Genomic DNA, 19,209 nt, shown 5'->3' with positions numbered 1-19,209 from the left:
CCCAAATTATCATCCGGAAAATTCAACCTCTGAATGTCTCTTATTCCCTCCTCACAGCCCCAGACCTTGTTCAGGCCGCCATCAGCTTGCGCCTGGGATTACTCTGAGTGTCTCTTCTTCTCATGCACTCTACCCAGTTGCCCGGATGACGTTTCTAAAAATCTAGCCAGAGCCCTTTAAACCTCAGCTACCTCTAAGCTATGGGTCACTCTCCCTTCTAGGCTGTGCCCTGCTTTCTCATGCAGCCTCCCCATAAGCCCGTGCCCGCCTGGTATGCCGCGTAGAGCTCCAGCAGGTGGCCTCCTTTTCCTCTTCAGGAAGGGACCCGCTTTCCCCACGCACCTCTGCTTAGTTACACCCTCAGTCCTTCAGGAAATCTCCCCAACCACCCAGTGAAGCCCAGACTGAGTGAGGGGTCCCTCCCTGGGGCTCTGCCGATGCCCCATATGCTGCCTTGGTGTCAGAGGTGGTAGAGCTTGGTGACTAAGGCGGGGTTTCTGGCACTAGACCAATTGGGTAATAATCTTGGCTCTGCGTCTTGCTACTTGCGAAACCTTTAAGCAATCACCATGGCTAATCTGTAACTACATGTGAAACAGGCATAATAATGGTTATCTCGCTGCTAGAGTTTGGAAAGGACTGAACGAGTGAAACACAGAAACAGCTTGCGCGCTAACTGGCACTTAGTAAGAACCCAATAAATGTTAACTATAATTCATAATCTGTCCTGTGTTATGTTTATCGTTATGTGCCTGCCCTCCACGGTGGACTGTGAGGAGCAGGGCTTTTGTCTTTGTATCCGCAGTATCTGAGTGTCTGATGCATGGTAGTTGCTCATTCAGGTGTCTGTTGAATGCATGAATGAAGCCCGTTGCCCACTCCAAACCTCAGTTTGCTCATCTTTGAAAAGGGGATATTAAGACTTATCTCAGAGGGGAAGTGTGAAGACCAAATGAAGTCAGTGCAATGGTCCACTCGTTCAATAAATCCTCGTGCATACTCCTCCTGCTCCCAGAGAGTCACTGTGCTGAGCTTTGGGAAATAGACAAGGGCAGTTGGGTAGTAAGACAGTAGCACTTGGCAATCTCTAAAGCCCTGTAGCATCCATTACTCTGATAATGTACATTAAAAAACTATGGGACATTTTATTGCGTACCTCCTTTTTACGAAGAAAGAAAGTCAGGGAGGAGAAGTACCTCAGTCACATAGCTGGTTGAGGAGAAGACCCAAATCCTTTTATTCCAAATCCTCTTTCTTTTCACTACACCCTATTTTCCCTAAGACCCTCTCACAGGAGCCCACAGTCAACACAAATAACTTTTATAGGTAGAAATAATAAGGGTTCTAGCACACATAGAGAAAATCTGTGTGTGAATGTTCAGGGCTGTGGGGATATAAGTGATAACATCATTCTGTGTTCTAGGACTGTGACTTACATATATTGTTTCTCTTAACTCGCAACAGCCGTATATGGCAGATATTGTTTCAGTTTTACAAAGGAAGTAATTGAGACTCAGAAAAGTCATCTACTTAACTGTTAAGGACAGTCACAGCAAGTAAGTAAATCCATTTCAAAAAGATGGGTCATACCCACCATGGAAAGAAGGAGGAGCCTAGGAAGAAAGAAGAAATCAGAACAGGTTCCACGAAGGAGGTGGCATTTAAGTTGGGCTTTGAAGAGTGCCTCAGTTTCAGACCAGAAAAGACACACAGCCCAGAGAAGTGAGGCAGCAAAATGAGGAACTGACAACAGCTGTTCAATTAGAGAAAGATTTTTTGTGCCCCTAAGGCTGTCAACTTGCATAGTCATGAGAAAGTGAAACCTGTCATCTGTTGGCAGCTTTTTTCTCTGGAATAATAGACTGGCCCCCAAGCCAAGCACCACCTTGTGTCTGAATGCTGTTTGGGGAGCTCAGGAAGCCAAAGATCAGGGCCAGGGTAAGAGGCAGTTGTTATTGGTAAAACGTTGGGCACGGGGCCAGCATTGTGACTGCTAGCTCTAGTGTGATCTTGGCAAGTCACTCCACCTCTCCAAACTTGTTTCTCCCTCTGTATAATGGGGATAATAAAATGAGAGTGTGTGTGAAGGACCCACAGAGAGACACATGAGAAGAAACCAAATAGCACTGGGCAGCATGAGTCCACTTTTCTGAGGGCAGCTGGGCCCCATTCATGGTTTGTCATCACAGCCAAAGGTGGATTGAAGTAAAGACAGACTCAGGTACCCTTGAAGATTGGAGTCCCCAAAGCACTTTTTAAAACAAATGATCTCTATTTAGATAGTTTACTTGTTTACTTAAAGCAAATTTATGTATTTGCTTTAAATACTTTCGCATGTGGAGCGATATACACCATGTTCCTGGAAATCAGCCAGTCCCCAAATAAGCTTCAAATTTAAAGCAATTACAATTAGAAATCCTAACAATATTTGTGTTTTGCTCTTTTTTTAAAAAATGCATTTGAGCTAAAACTGATGGCAAATGCTGGGAAACAAGATCTCCAGTGCTCCTGGTTTTGTTTTTAGAACTAGGTAAAAATGATCTTTAAATGCATGCAAGTTATAAGAGGAGGAAATCAAATTAATATGGAAGGATAAATGTACAAGAATTGTCAAGAACACTTCATTAAGCAGAAAAATTGCCACAACAGTCCTCCTGCCTAACCAAATATTAGACTTTATAATAAAACTCAAAAGAGTCTAACATTGTCATAGACAGGTATCAATGGAACAACATAGACATTCTGGAAAGAGATACAAACGAATATGAGTCCTCAATATATGATTAAGATTGCATTTAAAGCTGAATCCATCAGAAGGGACTGACTGAATAAATTAAAATGTGATTAAATTAAGGATCTTGAGATGGAGAGATTGCCCAGTATTATCCAGCTGGGCTCTACGTGCAATCACAAGTGTCCTTATAAGAAAGGCAGAGAGAGACCGGACATCGAAGAGGAGGCAATGTGACCACGGAGGCAGAGATGAGAGTGCTGTAGCCACAAGCCAAGGACCACCTGGACCTGAAAGAGACAAAGAACGATTCTCCTCTGGAGTCTCTAGAAGAAACCAGCCCTGTCAATGCTTTGATTTTGGTCCCATAAGACTCACTTCAGACTTCTGATCTCTAGAACTGTAAGAGAATAAACTTTTGCTGGGTAAGCCACTAAATTTGTGTAATTTATTGCAGCAGTAATAGGAAACTAATACACTACTCCTTTCTCCGGACTGGGAGAACTGCGACATGCCTGAGGTAGGTGCCTGTCCCCTGTGCCCCCACTCCCACAGCACTGGCCATACCGCCTGCATTGTCAGTCTCAGAGTTGGTGTCCTTTACTAGACAGTGAGCTCCCTGAGGACAGATGTCCTGTCTCGTTCATATCTCCAGCCTAAGCGCCCAGCATTGTGCCTGGTATTAAGTCAGCACTCAATGAATATCTGTTAAACCATGAATAAGGAAAGGAAAATAAATAAGGTCTGTTCTAATTTATCAAGACACTGGGGTCTTTAGCCAAGACTTTACAGTTAACTTTAGCTCTTGACTTTGACTCAAGTTAGAAATGAAATCATTCAAAGAAAGATTTTTGTCCTACATTCTTTCTGAAAGCAAGGCTTTCACAACTTTTGGCAGCTGCTGGGATTGCAGCTTATTTAGTTTTTCAGTTTGGGGCTGTCAGCAAGAAAATACTAATTGTTTAAGACCACATATGCCTGTGTCTGCCATCAATTATTAGTTGTGATCAAAATAATTTTACTCTGCACAGCAGTTCAGAACAAGTTCCTTATTTTCACTTTCCATTTGAAAATCAGAAACATTCTTTTTTAAAACAATTTTTATTAGTCTTTTTTTGGGGGGTATTGGCTACTGTTTGATTTTATTTTGGTATTGGATCTAATTGGCAAAGTATAAGCATTATGTTCCAAGTCACTGTCATCTCTCCTTTCAAAATTAAAACTCTCTTCCTCATCTTACTCTGCTCTCTTTTGTATGTGGCTGCCACCAGTCTCTCCTTTCTTCCCACCTCTTCTTCATGACTGCCATGTTTCTTACTACACCACTCACTTCTCAGACATACAGTGCAGGAAATTCTTTAAAAGGGACGTTTTTCACCCTAGCCAGGTAGCTCGTGTGATTAGAGCTTCATTTCAATACACCAAGGTTTCAGGTTCAATCCCTGGTCAGAGCACATGCAAGAATCAATCAGTGAATGCACAAATAAGTGGGACAACAAATCAATGTTTCTCTCTCGCTCTCAAAATCAATTAAAAAACTGATTTAAAAAAAGGTATGTTTTTCCTATACTACTTAGAAACAGTCAGTCACAACAGAGCTATGAAAAATTACATCAGAGAGAAGACGTTTGCTCAAGGTCATTGAGAGGAAAAGAAGCAGAGCTGGGTTCTTCCCAGGTCTAACTCTGAGGCTGACTGCCGGCCTATGTAAGCCCTTTGCACTCATTGCGTCGGGGTGAAAACCTCACAAAACTAGTCCCTGTACGTGATCGGTGGTGCTAGTCAGGATCCCTTCCTAGACCTATTTAGAGAACCATTTTCTGTGATTGTTGTAAAACAGGCATAAGTAAAATTTATCATTTAAAACGTTTTAGGTGTACAGTTCAGTGGCAGTCAGTACATTCACATGGTTGTGTAACCAGCCATCTCCAGACCGTTTTCATCTTCCCAAACTAAAACTCTGTCCACATACAACACTAATAAGTCCCCATGCCTCCTCCCCGCAACCCCTACTTCCTGTCTCTATGAATGTGACTGCTCTAGGTACCTCATATAAGTGGAATCATACAATTTTTGTCCCCTTCTAACTGGCTCATTTCACTTTCATGTAATGCTTTCAATGTTCATTCCTGTTGTGGCGTGTGTCAGGACTTCCTTCCTTTATAAGGCTGAATAATATTCTATTGTATATATACAGGGTAGGTTTACAGTTTTTCATATGGAAACTGGTACAATTATTAATAAATAATAATACAAGAATAAACTGTTTCACATACAACTATAAACCTACTTTTGCCCCACCCTGTATACCATATTTTGTTTATCCATTCATTGAAGAACATCTGGGTTGTTTGTCTTTTACTTCTTTTTATCTTATTGTATTGATTTTGGAGAGAGGAAAGGAGACAAAGAGAGAAACACTGCATTCACCTGTATGTGCCCTGATGGGAGGCTGAAACGCAACCTTGGCTTGTGCGGATGATGCTCTAACCAACTGAGCTACCTGGCCAGGGCTTCTTGTCTTTTGTTATTAATAATACTGCTATGAACATTGCTATACAAATGTCTGACTGAATTCCTACTTTCAATTCTTTTGAGTCCATACTCCAAAGTGGAATTGCTAGATCATGTGACGAATTGTTTTTAATTTTTTGAGGAATTGCCATACTGTTTTCCACAGCAGCTGCACCAATTACATTCCTACCAACAGTGCACAAGTGTTCCAATTTCTCCACATCCTCGCCCACACTTGTGGTTTTCTGTTCTTTTGAATAGCCGTTCTAATGGGTGTGAGGTGGTATCTATGGTTTGGATTTGCATGTCCCTAATGACTGGTAATGTTGAGTATCTTTTCATGTTCTTATTGGCCATTTGTATCTCTTCTTTGGAAAAATGTTTATTCAAGTCCCAAGGGAACCATTTTGAACTATTTTAGCCATTTCTGTTTTTATCTTCTTCTTCTGTTATTTACTTCTAAACAATATACTTATTCAGCCATTTCTTGGTTTTCTGTTTGATAGGTAAAGATTTGCACTTTCATCTCTCCTCCCCAAGTCCTCGTAATTAGTTCCATTGTTATTTTGTGTATACACACTGGTTGCCTTTGTAATGTTGAATAACGGACTCCTTTATTTCATGTTCTATCATGGGTAGACAGAATCTCTTGACACCTTGATTTTTAAGGTAAGGATATTTGTCTCCACTCCCTATCTCCTGCCCCTTCTCTCTCAGCTGCAGCCAGGTGTGGCTTCTGGGTTCATAGCATTTACATTGTTTCCTATTGTACAACTAAATCTTCTGAACTTTTTTCATAGGTTGGTAATAAGAAGTTCAAAAAATCAGGCCTGGCCAGTGTAGCTCAGTTGGTTGAAGCATCGTCCCATGGACTGGAGGGTTACAGATTTGATTCCTGATCAGGGCACATGCCTGGGTTGTGGGTTCAATACTCATCAGCGTGTGTGCGAGAGGCAACCAATCGATGTTTGTCTCTCGCAAAATCATAGGGACCATGAACTGTGCAAGTCCTGTCCAGCACACAACAGATGTGCTGGGTTCAGGCACAAAGATCCCTGGGGAGCTATGAGGAATGGAGATGGTTGAAGGAAGAGGGAGAAAAGTTGAAGGGCCTAGATGATTCATATGCCCTATTTCCCATTCCCACAAAGTGACCCAAGAATTCTGTTCAACATGATCCAAAACAAAGACTCAGGGACTTATACATCAGGTATCTTCACTGTCCTTTCTCCCAGCCTTCCTCCCCTCCCACGGAACCAGTGTCTACAAGGACTCTCACAGCTTTGCAGAGATGAAAAATAATTTCTCCTAAAAAAGGTTTGCAGCACCTAACAGAGAAATGTTTCTAAGTATAGACATAGGAAGAAGGAGAGGATGGCAAAAGAAACTATCACTGAAAATGTTACAGAACCCCTGGGCTGCTCCAATTGAAAACAAACCCACGGGCTCTTTAGTTAGGGGTCCGATTGCCTGTCGCCAGAATTACAACTCTTAATACTTTAGTTGAGTGAAAAGAAAATTGTTTATTTAACAGTTACACATATCCTTGCCTTCCCCTTACCAAATCTAGCCAGTTTTAGGAAGGTCAGAAACACCGTTTCCCTACTTCCCAAACACAGTTCAGCTTTACCAGCGGCTGCCAATCATTCAATCTGATTGGGGAGGTCCTTTCTGTGCTATGGTGCCCTTCAGCTCTCAATACAAAACTGCCGGGATTCTCAGCCTCCTTGCAAACTGTCTTCTTTCTGTAAACCCAGTGGATCTCCTCTCCTTCTTCAGAGCACCCCTGCGAACACCCGCCAGCGAGGGAGACAGCCCCAGAGCGCGCCGTCCCCTCAAGTGTTCGCAGCTGCCTATATATCCCTGACTGCGTCCTCTGACGCATGAGTGTTGCCAACAGTTCTGACCATTCACAGAACCCCACGTAGGCTCTGTGTGCTTTCCATACCAGTCCCCTGGTTCAAGACTCCTCCCAACCACCTGAGGCCTTGGAAGCATCCAAGCAATTTTGCATAATGAAAGACACCAGCCACCAGCCTCGGGTGTGTGGAGGCATTCTGAAAGCTGCTTCCTTCTCCCCATCCCCCAGCCGCAAACTCCGGGGATTTTTGGACTCCCCTGTTTCTGTAACAAAAACTGGTCGAGTATCACCAGTACAGTACCACGGTACTCAATCCTTACCCCAACCCTCTGCATGCGGCTGATATTACTACTCCTGTCTTAAAGATGACAGCTAAGGCTGCTGAGACTGCACGATTTCCCCAAAGTCACAACGTGAGTATGTGCAGAGCCTTGGCCTGTGCTCACTGTGCTCACCTCGGTATTGGACAAGTAGCAGAACCTCTCTGAGTCTCAGTTTCTTCACCCATTGAAACAGATACAAACTCCAAGACATGCCTGTTCCTTGCAGAATGATTGTGTGGGCCAGAAATAACATCCTTGAAGAGTCTGACTTGTGGGAGGTATCCTGAAACCAGCAGCTGTGATTCCATGACATGTGTTTCTGGGAAAGCAGAAAAAACCCAGTATGTGAAGAGCCAACAGTGAAGCAAAGTTCAAGGATGAACTCATCCTTCCCTTTCCCCAAGACTGACCCTCAAACTAGCAAGGTGCATGGAAGGGCCTGCAAGATCAGTATCCACCCCTCACTTCACAGGCCCAGTGAGGGGCAACGGCTTACGCAGGGTCACCCAGCAAGCTAGTGGCAGAGCCTGCCAGGCAGGTTGATATCCCAGACTTGGGGTACTGGCCCTCACCCCACATGCTTGGGCTGGACAATCAGAGTCAGTGAGTTAGGCTCGTCAGGAAGGCGTACCCCTTGCAAGCGAGCTCCTCACAATTACTCTGCTCCTCCGTCTTCCTCTCTGCTCCCTCCCCACACAATTTGAAGTGTGGAGACTCTCCCCAGGAGCCAGGTGATCAGAGGTCACGCTCAGGATCATGAAGAGGAGCAGCAGAGTCTCCTTCTCATTGGATCCAAAGTTCCCAGACAAGGGCAAAGGTCTTTTCAGGCCAGACCCCATGCTGAACTGTCCTTTCTGTCTAGTCCAGCTTTTATCACCACCTCTGGGTCATGGGAAGACATGTCACCCTGCCAGGGCTTTTCCTTCCCCCTATTGCTCTCCCTCTTCTCCTCTGGAGGAAGGGTCAAGGCTGGAGACAGACAGTGTGGACTTGGCACGTGTGCCACTTCGGTGCCCAGTGCCACCTTTTCCAGCCAGGACCAGAGATGGGCAGCCACCTCTCCATCCTGCAGCCACACCTGAGCCTCAGAGGACCATAAAGAGTCTGGAGATAGCTTGCTTTTCATTTACACCTGGGGCAGCTCCTGGGGACTATGCCCCAGTGGGCAGATGAGGAACGGTGAAACACAGGTTGCAGTATGCCTGGAGACCACCTTACTGTACGGGTGGGGGGATGAAGGCAGAGGCCCAGGGAGAGGGATGGGAGGCTGCCCTATGGGAGACGAGGGTACTAACTGGCCTCTCTTCTGAAGCTCATGTGTGGCCTCTGCTGTTGTCCGGGCGCCCTTCCATCCCCACCCCCTTCTCCGCCCTCTGATTTAGCTGGAAGGCCTTGGGAGCACAACCCTGAGGGTGTGGGGGAAGTGACAGCACGTGACCCGCTCGCTAAACCGATCTCGGTCCCACGAAGGGGTGCCTCACCACCCACCGCGCGTTCATGCACTGCTAGCTCCCCTCTACAGAAGTCTGCAAGATCTTGCGCTCCAGAACCCAGGTCCCTGGTGGCTGAGAGGGGAACCTGCCTTGGATTGCAACCAGGGGCCCTCGGGTTCAAAGGGAAATCAGGGCAACCCTTGGAGAGGGGGAGGGGGAGGGACGCGGGTCCCAGAGGAAGGTGGCGGGACGCGGAGCCGTTTTCTCCACTCCACGCCTCGCCCCGCCCCTCCCCTCCCCGCCCCTCCAGGCCGGGCCGAGTCTTCCGCACCCCATAGGCAGAGGCGACCCTCCCCGCGTGCCCGCGCTCGCCCCGCCTCGGCTCTCTTTAAAAGTTTTCTCCGGCCGGGACACTGGCATAGCGAGCCATGGCAGTCTGCATCGGGATGCTGCGCCTCGGGAGGCTGTGCGCCGGGACCCCGGGAGTGCTAGGGATCCGCACCGTCCTCTCTCGGGGTTGGCAGGAAGCAAGGTTGTGGGGCGTCCGTCCCCTCAGGTACGGCGCTGGGGAAGAGAGGGGGCGGGCCAGTCTCCGGAAGGGGGTGTGGGGTTCCTGCAGGGCTTCGATGGGGGCCGATCCCACTCGGGTTGGAAGGCCTGCAGCTGCTGCACCTCTGGATGGCGCTAGAGGGGAGTAGGTACCCCGCACCTACCACAGAGGCAACAGGAAATAATGGCCTGGCTATTGCAGATTGGGACTTGGCTGGTGGCTGGCAGTGAGTCTGCACTGACTCCGGGTTCTGGTGCAGGACTCTTTAAGTCTTAGGTTCATGGGCACGCAAAGGGCCAGAAGCGTGGGCCTTTAGCAGTCTAGCTTGAGGGAGAAGGGCAGGGGCAAGGCCTTGGCTCTGTCCCCAGGGCACTGCCTCTGAGCTGGACCCTCTTCAGTGATAAACTTGGGGCTTTTCAGTCCCATCTCGCCCATCTCAGGCCACTAAACTCAGCAGCCTCTTCTCTCCTCATTACTTACTGACAAACGCTGCTTTTGGTCCTTGCTATATCCTGGGCCTATTTTCTTCTGTCCTCAGCGTAAAGGGGGGGCTGGGGGCTGGGAGATGGGGGACTCTCAGCTGCCTCTATAGCAGTATAATAAGTAATGCTGCCCTTCTGTCAGATTACGAATATGAAAGTGTGTTGCTTAAGCAGAGCTGGGCTCCCACGGGTGTTATCAGTGGTGATGTTTACCTTTACCACCTCATAGGCCTGGACACCACTGAGCCTGCCCAGCCACTCAGCTGGGCAAGGTACTAAGTCTGGGGTCAGCACACAGTTTTGGACACCAGATCTCAGAGTGTGGGCATGAAAAAGGGAAGAGAAGCCCAAAGAGGCTTCTCATCTGAGAGAACTGTTTGGTTTTTTAAAAAAAATTTAAATGGTGGGAGTTAGTGGGAGATACAAACTCCTCTTTTGGCTAGAATTCCAAGATCACAATGTTTTGAACTTGCTTTGAGATCACTACGCCTAACTTTCTGGGGAAACCGAGATTCAAGCCTGGTCAGTAGATGGGATTCTGGTGCAGAGAGCTGGGTTCTCTCCCAGTCTGTCCCTCACAATTTCCAAGTGCCTCCCTAGACAAGCTCAGCCATTGTGCTGCCCATTGGCCTCCAGGCCCCACCTCTGGACCCCTGGGTGCCCTCTTATACTGTGAGAGCTCTAAGGAAAGTTACCCCCCAAAGTATACATGTTTCATGATGCTAAATCAGGCCATCTCTAGACACCTGGCAACATTTCCAACCTTTAACTTTGTGTGTGTGTAAACCACACAGGTCACTGTCCTGCTACCGGCCTGCAATTTCAGGGTAGGGGCACCAGGCCTCAGAGAAATTCTGTGTCATGAAAAGACCTATTTTTCCAGAGAGATAAGATTTCCTAATCTTTTGGCCTAATTTCTCCCCATCCCTTCCACTCCTACTTTCCCATTCAGAAACCCTCAAGAGTCTCAAGCATTCAATAGACATTCTTAAGACATATGTCAAATCAAGCACCTGGTGGGTGCTGTGGCTGCAGAAGCCATTGGACCCAGTCCTCCAGGAACTTGTAGTCTAGTGGGGAAAAACATAAATCAAGACGATCATGACTCAGTGTTCCAAGTCAAATGGTATGCAAATCTCCTGGACTTCTGTCCTTTGCTCTTTCTGATCTGGTCCCATACAGCCCAATTTCTTGCTGCCCAACACCCAAGCCTGTTATTTATCAGATTTCCAGTTTCACCTGTTAGGAAAGATCAAGACTGCTCTTGGGTTACAGCCGTGGCACTCCATCTATTTACTATACGACCTTTGGCTCATTACTTAACTTCTAAGCATAGCGAATATGTCACTAATGCTACCTGCTTGCTGGATTGACAAAGGCTTGCTCTTCTTGGTCTTTCCTTTGGGGCAGGGCTGGTCCCTGAGGACCTTCAAATGATATCTGGGTAGAAATTCCAACTGATTTGAAAGTAGGAGAGGATCCCCTTCTCAGTGGCCTCTTTCTTGTACCTGGGTCTCTCTCCTGGCCAGTTGCCAAGATGGTAGTCTCTACCTAGCCACAAGTCTAGTCCTTGGATCTTCTGGCCACTCCTCTCTCCATCAAAGTCAGGGCTGTCTGGAGCCTTTTCCCCAGAAGGAAATAAGAAGCTGGCCATGGCTCTCCAGATCTCCTGAACCACCAGCAACTTCCCCTTGCAACCACATCCCCTTCCCCTAGGAAGTCCCTAATCTGGGGCTTCAGAGAGTCCTGGAGGGAGCAATCCAAATGATTCCTCAATGAACCTGAGATGAACAGGCTTCCTCCAGATCTCTAAAGGGGGACTAGTTGCATCCATCTAGGGCAGTGATTTTCAACCAGTCTGCCACAAGAATTTCTAAAACAAGCAATATATGACTATTCAGTCAGAGACACTGACATCTTTTCCCTTAGATTGTCAAGTGAAAAAATGACAATCACCAACACAACAATAGCTATCAGGTGTGAATGAATCAAAATTATACCTATTTTTTTGTCAGATTGGCAAAATGATCATGTATTTTTTGGTGTCCTGCAGAATTTTAGTAGTTAGTTTATGTGTGCCATGGAATGAAAAAGGTTGAAAATCACTGATCTAGGGCATTGGGAGCACTTGGAGCTGGGAAAGACAGAGAGAACAGTGACTTAAGCCTCTCAGAATTAGGTGTGATGCTCAGACCTGGGGCACCAGAGACTTGATGCTAATGGTTGGGGCAGAGGAGTAAGTGGCCTTCATGGACTACCCTCCAGTGGGTGGCTGTAATTAGGTGGGACCATTATCGGAAACTATAAAATACTATCCATGTATGAGGGAATTGTATGAAGACAGGAAGTGTTTTGGATGGAAACCATAATAATTGCAAAAAGTAGACTCTTCTCAATTCCCAAAAAATGATTGACAAGTGATTTGGTAATGCTATCCCTATGCGTTATACAAGGGAGGTTCTCCACTCTAAACGTAACTATAGAAAGTAAATGATAAATTTGGACATTGCAGTCAGTGAACAGTACACATCAGTTTTAGTTACTCTTAAGTGCTTTGCACCAAGTAGGTGTACAGTCTACAGTAGAGGGTGTGGTTGGGGATACAAACTTGGTTTCACTGAGTTCTTTGTCTAAAAGGCACCTGCAGGGGAAGACTGTAGATTCACTGACTTAAGGCAGAAAGTGTGCTACACCAGGGATGATGTCAACTGAAGCAGGATAGAATTTGATTTGTAGAAATAGGCTTAGAAAAGTTTTCCTAAAGAGGCCTGCAGTACGAAGTCTATAGACTTGTATGTAATCTTGCTTATTCTTGAACTCTTTTGAATCTGGGAATGAGGCCCTGCTAAGCTCCCTGATATTATTTTATTTATTCAATCTACAGAGAGAAACTTTAGAGTCAGACAGATCTGGGTTCAAATGAACCACTTTCTAGCTGGTAACTTTGGCACTGAAGTTGAACTTGACTTTTCTCATGTGTCCTGTTGTTGTGAGGATTTAATGAAGTTACGTAAGAAAATTCTTAACCCACAGCCTGGTGCCTAGGAGAGCTTCAACTCATTGTAGTGATGAGTTATGATACAGGTACTGCTTGTGAAACAATGACTTTGCACATTCCTGCAATGACCCCAAGGCCCACAGTGTAATAACCTTGCCTGAAGAGGAGGAGGGATACTTTCTGGCAGGAGCAGCTGCCTAAACCAAGGTGGAGCTGCTCGCAGTGTGTTGATAGGAAAGCCTGTGCTTATGCTGTGTTTGGATTAAGGGATATGTTTGTTTTTGTTTTTGTTTTTGTTTTTTTTTCTTTTTCTTCTGATTCTTGCTACACAAACCAAAAGCACAAGATGTCATTTCATCTCTTGAGTTGGCCTTGCTAGGGGAATGTCTTATAAATGACAAGTACCAGCAATCCTGCTGGTTGCTCCCCTTCCTAAATAAACAAGTTGTGTTTCTAGCTTACAAAGCATGTTTTTTGAAACTGGTTGGCGTGCGTGTGTTTCTCAGCTTGGAGTCAGGTGACCACAAGTCTGAGCCCTACCACTTCTAACTCAGTCTGGCTTAGGCAAGTCACTCAGCTTTTCTGGGCCTTAGTATCTTTGTAAAGTAGGCCACTTTGACAAGAAGCACTCTACATTTCTGTAGACATTCTGTGGTTCCTAAGGAGACTGGGCTTTGAACCTAATCCATGAATCCAAGAGGGCTGTGGATGATGTATGCAGCCTTCATACTTAGGTGAAGTGTTACTCTGTGCTTCTCCCTAGTCCTCTGTGAGTGAACAGAAAACGTCAAGGGTTTTGATCCTAGACAGCTAAGATCCAGACTTTGTATGTAGCTTAGTGACCCCATCAAGGGGCAAGTGTCCTGAATCAGCCCCCAATCCTGATTTCTGTGCGCTTTCCCTGGGGGTCCCATACAAGTGGCCCAAGGGAAAATCTGCAGCATGAATGTCTCCTGTCCCCAAGTAGTTCAGGCTTTTGAAAATGTCCTCTGTCTTCTTGTCTACTGGACTCAAAATATTTTCTGTGTGCTCTCTCTCCATACTCACAAACACACATATACCAGCAATTTTGTTCGAGATGCTAAAATGGAAGTTTCCATCAATGTAGAGTACCTTGCTCAAACCTTATTGTAGCTCTTACCACTTGGTAGTTCTTTGTATTGTGTGTCCTTTGCAGGCTGTAGACTCCTTCAGGGAGGCTATGTTGGGTGGTGGAAAGATATTAGACTTTATGGTATAATTACACATAGTAAAATGTACAAATCTTAAATGGACAATTCAGTGAATTTTAACAAATGTATACACCCATTACTCAACATTCCAAGATATAGAGCTTGTCCACCATTCTAAAACTGTGTCATTCAATAGAAATACAATGTGAGCCACATATATTATCTAAAAATTTCTAGCAGCTGTATTTAACAAGTATTAAGTAGTAGGTGATATTAATTTTAATGATATATTTTCTTTAACTTAGTGTAACCACAATATCATTTCAGCATGTAATCAATATTCTAAAAATTGCTAGTTCAATATTTTTCTTTTTTTTTTTTCATGAAATCTTATAACACTTACAGGACACCTCAATTCAGACTAGTGTTCCAGAGCCACATGTGACTAGTAGCTACCATTTATGATAAATGGCACACTTCTAGAAATTTCTCTCATGCCCTTTTCCAGTCCATTCCCTTCCCCAGCCAGAGGCTACCACTGTTCATTTATAATCTCCACAGGTTAATTTTGCCTGTTCTCAAATTTTAGAGTATATACTCTTGTGTCTGGCTTCTTCTGCTCAAAAACCAAGAGATGCTTTTGGAAGGAGCAATGACCTTGGCAAAAATTCATGAAAGTGTATGTTGTACATTAAACAGTTTAGCTTTCTTGGATAGCCATAGGACAAAGGACATGGTCTTATCTGCCCAATATTTCACTTCTTGGATATGGCAGCAAAAAGCAAGCTGAGAAGTGGGGGCCCCAGAATAGGTCTTAAAAATGTGTCAAGGGGCCATCTCAGCATAAAGCAATGGGACAGTTTGGCTTTCATGTCCACTGAACTGGGCAGCCCCGTTACACCTTGTAGTCCCCAATATTATATAATCTAAGAAATTTTTTAATTAAATTTTTTATTTTGAGATATGAACATTTACATGCAGTTGTAAGAAGTCGTCGTCGGCAGCCGTCCGTCTCGAGAGACGATGGTGTAGCTTCTTAAGAGTCTATCTGCACGGCCGAGAATGGCTGTGCAGTCCGACTCGGGAGTGACATGGTATCTGTCTCCTCCCGTGTTGAATCGACATCTTGCGATGATGCTGAAGCTACAGAGCCTGGGCAGGGTGATATGGAGGGCCAGCTGTTGCCCATGCAGCAGACCCCCCCTCTCTTCGCAGCTGAAGGATCCAAGGGAAAGACGGAGTCAATACAGCTTGGGTTCAGGTGCGCCGCAGGAGTTGCCGGTGTTGACTACAACGTCGAACCACCTTAGGGACTCCGGCTCCGGATTTTCTGTCGGGGTTTACTCCCTTAGCCTTTCCCCTGAAGAGGTATGCCGCAAGGCAGCGGAGGTTTTTTGGAGTCAGAGTTTTCCTTCTCTGATGTACCCTGACTGGAAGATCGAACCAGCGACACTTAGCTCGCAGGCCGACGCTCAATCCACTGAGCTAAACCAGCCAGGGCTAGTTGTAAGAAGTAATAGAAACAGATTCCATATAGCTTTTATCCAGTTTCCCCCTAATAGTAACGTCTTGCAAAACTATAACAAAGAATTACGTCCAGGGTATTGACACTGATACAGACAAGATAAGAACATTTCTATCACCACAAGGATGCTTCAGGTTTCCCTTTTATAGGCTCACCCACTTCTCTCCAACCTCCCTCCCTCCATAACCTCTAACAGTTTGTTATTTGTTCTCCACTTACATGATTTTGTCATTTCATTTCAAGATGTTATATAAGTAGTCCTGACTGGTCTTGCTCAGTGGATTGGGTGTCATTCTGCAAACCAAAGGGTCACTGGTTCGATTCCCAGTCAGGGAACACATCTGGGTTGCAGGCCAGATCCCGGCTTCGGGGCACAAGAGAGGCAACCAATTGATGCTACTCTCTCTCTTCCCTTGTCTCTAAAAATGAATAAATCTTTTTAAAAAGATGTTATGTAAATAGAGTCAGACAGTTTACCTTTTAGGATTGTTTTTTCTTCATTCAGTATAATTCTATGGGGTTTCATCTAGGTTGTTTTGTGTATCAATAGTTTCTTTCTTTTTATTGCTAGACAGTATCCCTTGATATGGATGTGTAGTTGGTTTAACCATTTACCGCTGAAGGACATTTGGGCTGTTCCCAGTTCTTTCAAATACGGCTGCTATATGCATTAATGTACAGGTTTTTATATGAATATGTCTTTATTTTTTTGGAAACACAATTCTTTATTTCTTTGGGATAATTGCTCAGAAGGGCAATTCCTGGTTCATCTGGTAGTTGCATGTTTAGTTTTTAAAGAAATTGCCTGATTTTTCAGAATGACTATACCATTTTTACATTTTCTCCTACAATGTATGAGTGATCATCATCCTTGCCAGTATTTGGTATTGTCACTATTTTTTACTTTTATAGTGATAGGTCTATAATAATATCTTACTGTGGTTTTAATATGCATTTTCCTAATGGTTAATGATGTTGAATATCTCTTCATGTGCTTTTTCTACATCTGTTTATCCTCTTCGGTGAAATGTCTCCTCATGTCTTTTGTCCATTTTCTAGTTGGATTGTTTGTTTTATTACTGTTGAGTTTTCAGAGTTCTTTATGTATTCTATGAAATAGGTAGAATAAAATGGTCCCCAAAACAGCTCCATCGAGTTAAGCCCTACCAGAACAAATTGTTCCAATGAGTTAAGCCCTACCAGAATTATGGCAATTATCAATAGGTTAGCTATGTAAAAGAATGGTCCAGGAACTACCCTGACATCTTTTAAGTTTCTTTTTCATATCTAAAGACAAACCCCATGGACAGACTCAGTACCTGGTTGGCAAAGTCCCTTCCTGCATCTCATAATAAGTCTTGCATAATCCCAGAATGCCTTGCTTTACTGATACATACCCAGACTTTGGTGGGACCCCAGCATTTCTAAAAAGGGGTAATTCCAGCCTCCAGCAGGGGCAGAATCTACCTATAAGCTTCTGGCCCAGCAGAGGTCCTGATTGTCCCTGCCTCCCATGGCAACTCAGGGCCCACCTCTGCCTGTGGTCTCTGCTTGACACTGTCAGGACTGTATGATCCTTGGTGGCCAGAGAGGCCGCCAGCCTGGACTTTAGTTTAATCAGCTCATAGAATGTAACAACTGTTCCACTGGAGTTCCCTGAACCAGCCAGCCATAAAATCTGTCCAGCTCCTGCTGAAGGCCAGGCTGGACTGGGCAGAGCTGATGCTGGGACACAAAGCTTTTTGGGCTCGTGGAACCCAAACAGCTGTGCCGTTAGGACGCAAAGTTATTACAGTTTGTTCTAGGAGAGGTAAGCTGGAACCAGGAGAGCAGGACAATAAGATCAGAGGCAGTGAAGGGAATGAATCAGATACCACAATAAAACAAAAAGGGCTACCATGCACTTGAGGGCTCATAGGTGGGGAGTGGGGGGAGCCTGTGGCAATCAGAGGGCCCCATCAATCTCAGGTGGGCTGCTGCAGCCACTGCAGGGCCCCCACGGGTGGCTGTGGATGGGCTGCAGCATAAAGAGCAGGACACAAAGGACGGGGCCAGGGCTGCCACCCACCAGAGCTGGAGCCTTTTCATCCACGGAAAGAGATAATCCTCTTTATAGATGGTTCAAATGAGACATACATGGAAGCCCCCTTTAAGCCCTAAGGCTCTGCAGAGATTCATTTCATATTGTATCAAGGCTTTGGGAACCAGATAGTCCTGGGATCGAATTGCAGATTAGCTGCTTACCTACATTTCCTTGAGCCTCATTTCCTCATCTGTAAAGTGAGTACGATTCTTGGTCAGGGAGTGGTTATGAAGATCACAGGAGGTTTTGGAAGAGCTGGCATGAGGATACACTATTAAATGTCAGCTTACATTATTCAGAAATGTGCTTTTTCACCTAAAATATATTAGACATATTTCATATCATTAAATATACAAAGAGTGTCTTCATTTTTATCGACGGTTTAGTGTTCTGTTGTACAGATGTCTCATCATCTAGGTATCTAATCCCTTCCCCATAGAAATAAAAAATTTCCCCCAATTCTTTGCTAAGCAGAAATATATGCCCTTATTCATACTTTTAAACATTCATTGGGGTTTTTTTGTTTTGTTTTTTAAAGAATAGATCCTTAAAAGTGGAATTGCTGGTCAAAGAGTATGCATATTCAAACATTATTAGTTATTACTAAATAAGAAGAGAACTAGAATTTTGGGTTCTGAGACTTATCCAATTTGGGGCACCCTCTTTATAAAAAAAGAATACAAAATTACAAATACCAAATTTAGTGCAAGTTGAATATTAATTTGGAATAAGAAAAGAATTTGCAACAAGTTGGTAGGCCAGGTCTCTTTTTTTTCTTTTTCTTTTTTTAGAGTTTAAAGTGAAAGTTTATCAATGAAGCAGAGACTGAGAGCAGACCACTCCATAGGCAGAGAGAGCATCCAATCTCTTTTTTTCGAGATCTCTTTAGGCAATCTGCCAGAAATACTGATCTATAGATACTTCTTGACCTGCAGTCAGCCTCCCCTCTCCAATTCCCAGGAGATCCCAGCACTTGGGGGAGGTGAAGGGTTCTGAAGCATCAGCTTCCTAGGCTTCAATGGCTTCTGTACTTAATGCCCTTCAGAAATATTGTACTGATTTGCACTCTAGCCGATTTCTCCACATCCTTACAAACGTTTGGTGTTACCATTCATTCTTGTTTTTTGTTGAAACGAATAGCCATTTTATTAATCTTCTCCAGTTAGGGAGGTTTATTTAGGCAATATAATCCATGTGCTCTCTGCTGAGTCCTCTCCTCCGATCCTAGGATAAGTTCTTGCGCTGATTGCCTAAAGCCAAGGAAAACACAAACCAGTTCTGGTGGCAAGGACAAACTCTTATTTAGTTTTCTGTGTTGCCTATGAACAGTCTTTGGCAAGAATACCTGCCATGGAATTTTGAAATTAAATGTGGACTCCTCTAGAAAGACAGAAATCTTCACTTTGGGCAAAAAATAAATGATTTGTCATATTTTCCCCTCTTATGACTTTTCACTTATCACAGTATTAGGCAGATTAATTTTGTTTCAATATATATCTGTAGATGATTTTTGAAGTACAGCTTTTTGGACCCAATG

The 19,209-nt window shown here is 44.6% G+C and overlaps 1 protein-coding gene across 2 annotated transcripts in view; it reads left to right on the top strand.

Moving 5' to 3' along the window:
• The first annotated feature begins 9,183 nt into the window (after positions 1–9,183).
• ACSF2 (acyl-CoA synthetase family member 2) overlaps positions 9,184–19,209 on the top strand; it is a 32,948-nt gene continuing 22,922 nt past the window's right edge. Inside the window, exon 1 of one of the 2 annotated variants that reach the window (XM_090257275.1) lies at positions 9,184–9,418. Coding sequence is in view for 1 of the 2 variants with exons in the window: in XM_090257274.1 (XP_090113400.1) it covers positions 9,291–9,418 (128 nt within the window). In the remaining variant the exon portion in view is untranslated. The remainder of the gene's footprint in view (positions 9,419–19,209) is intronic. The other variant, XM_090257274.1, reaches the window with a different exon arrangement.

Source organism: Furipterus horrens, unplaced genomic scaffold (assembly GCF_987537825.1).
Source record: "Furipterus horrens unplaced genomic scaffold, mFurHor1.1.pri manual_scaffold_11, whole genome shotgun sequence".
NCBI lineage: Eukaryota > Metazoa > Chordata > Mammalia > Chiroptera > Furipteridae > Furipterus > Furipterus horrens.
The sequence above is the reverse complement of the archived record's forward strand: the minus strand, read 5'-3'. Positions and strand labels throughout refer to the sequence as shown.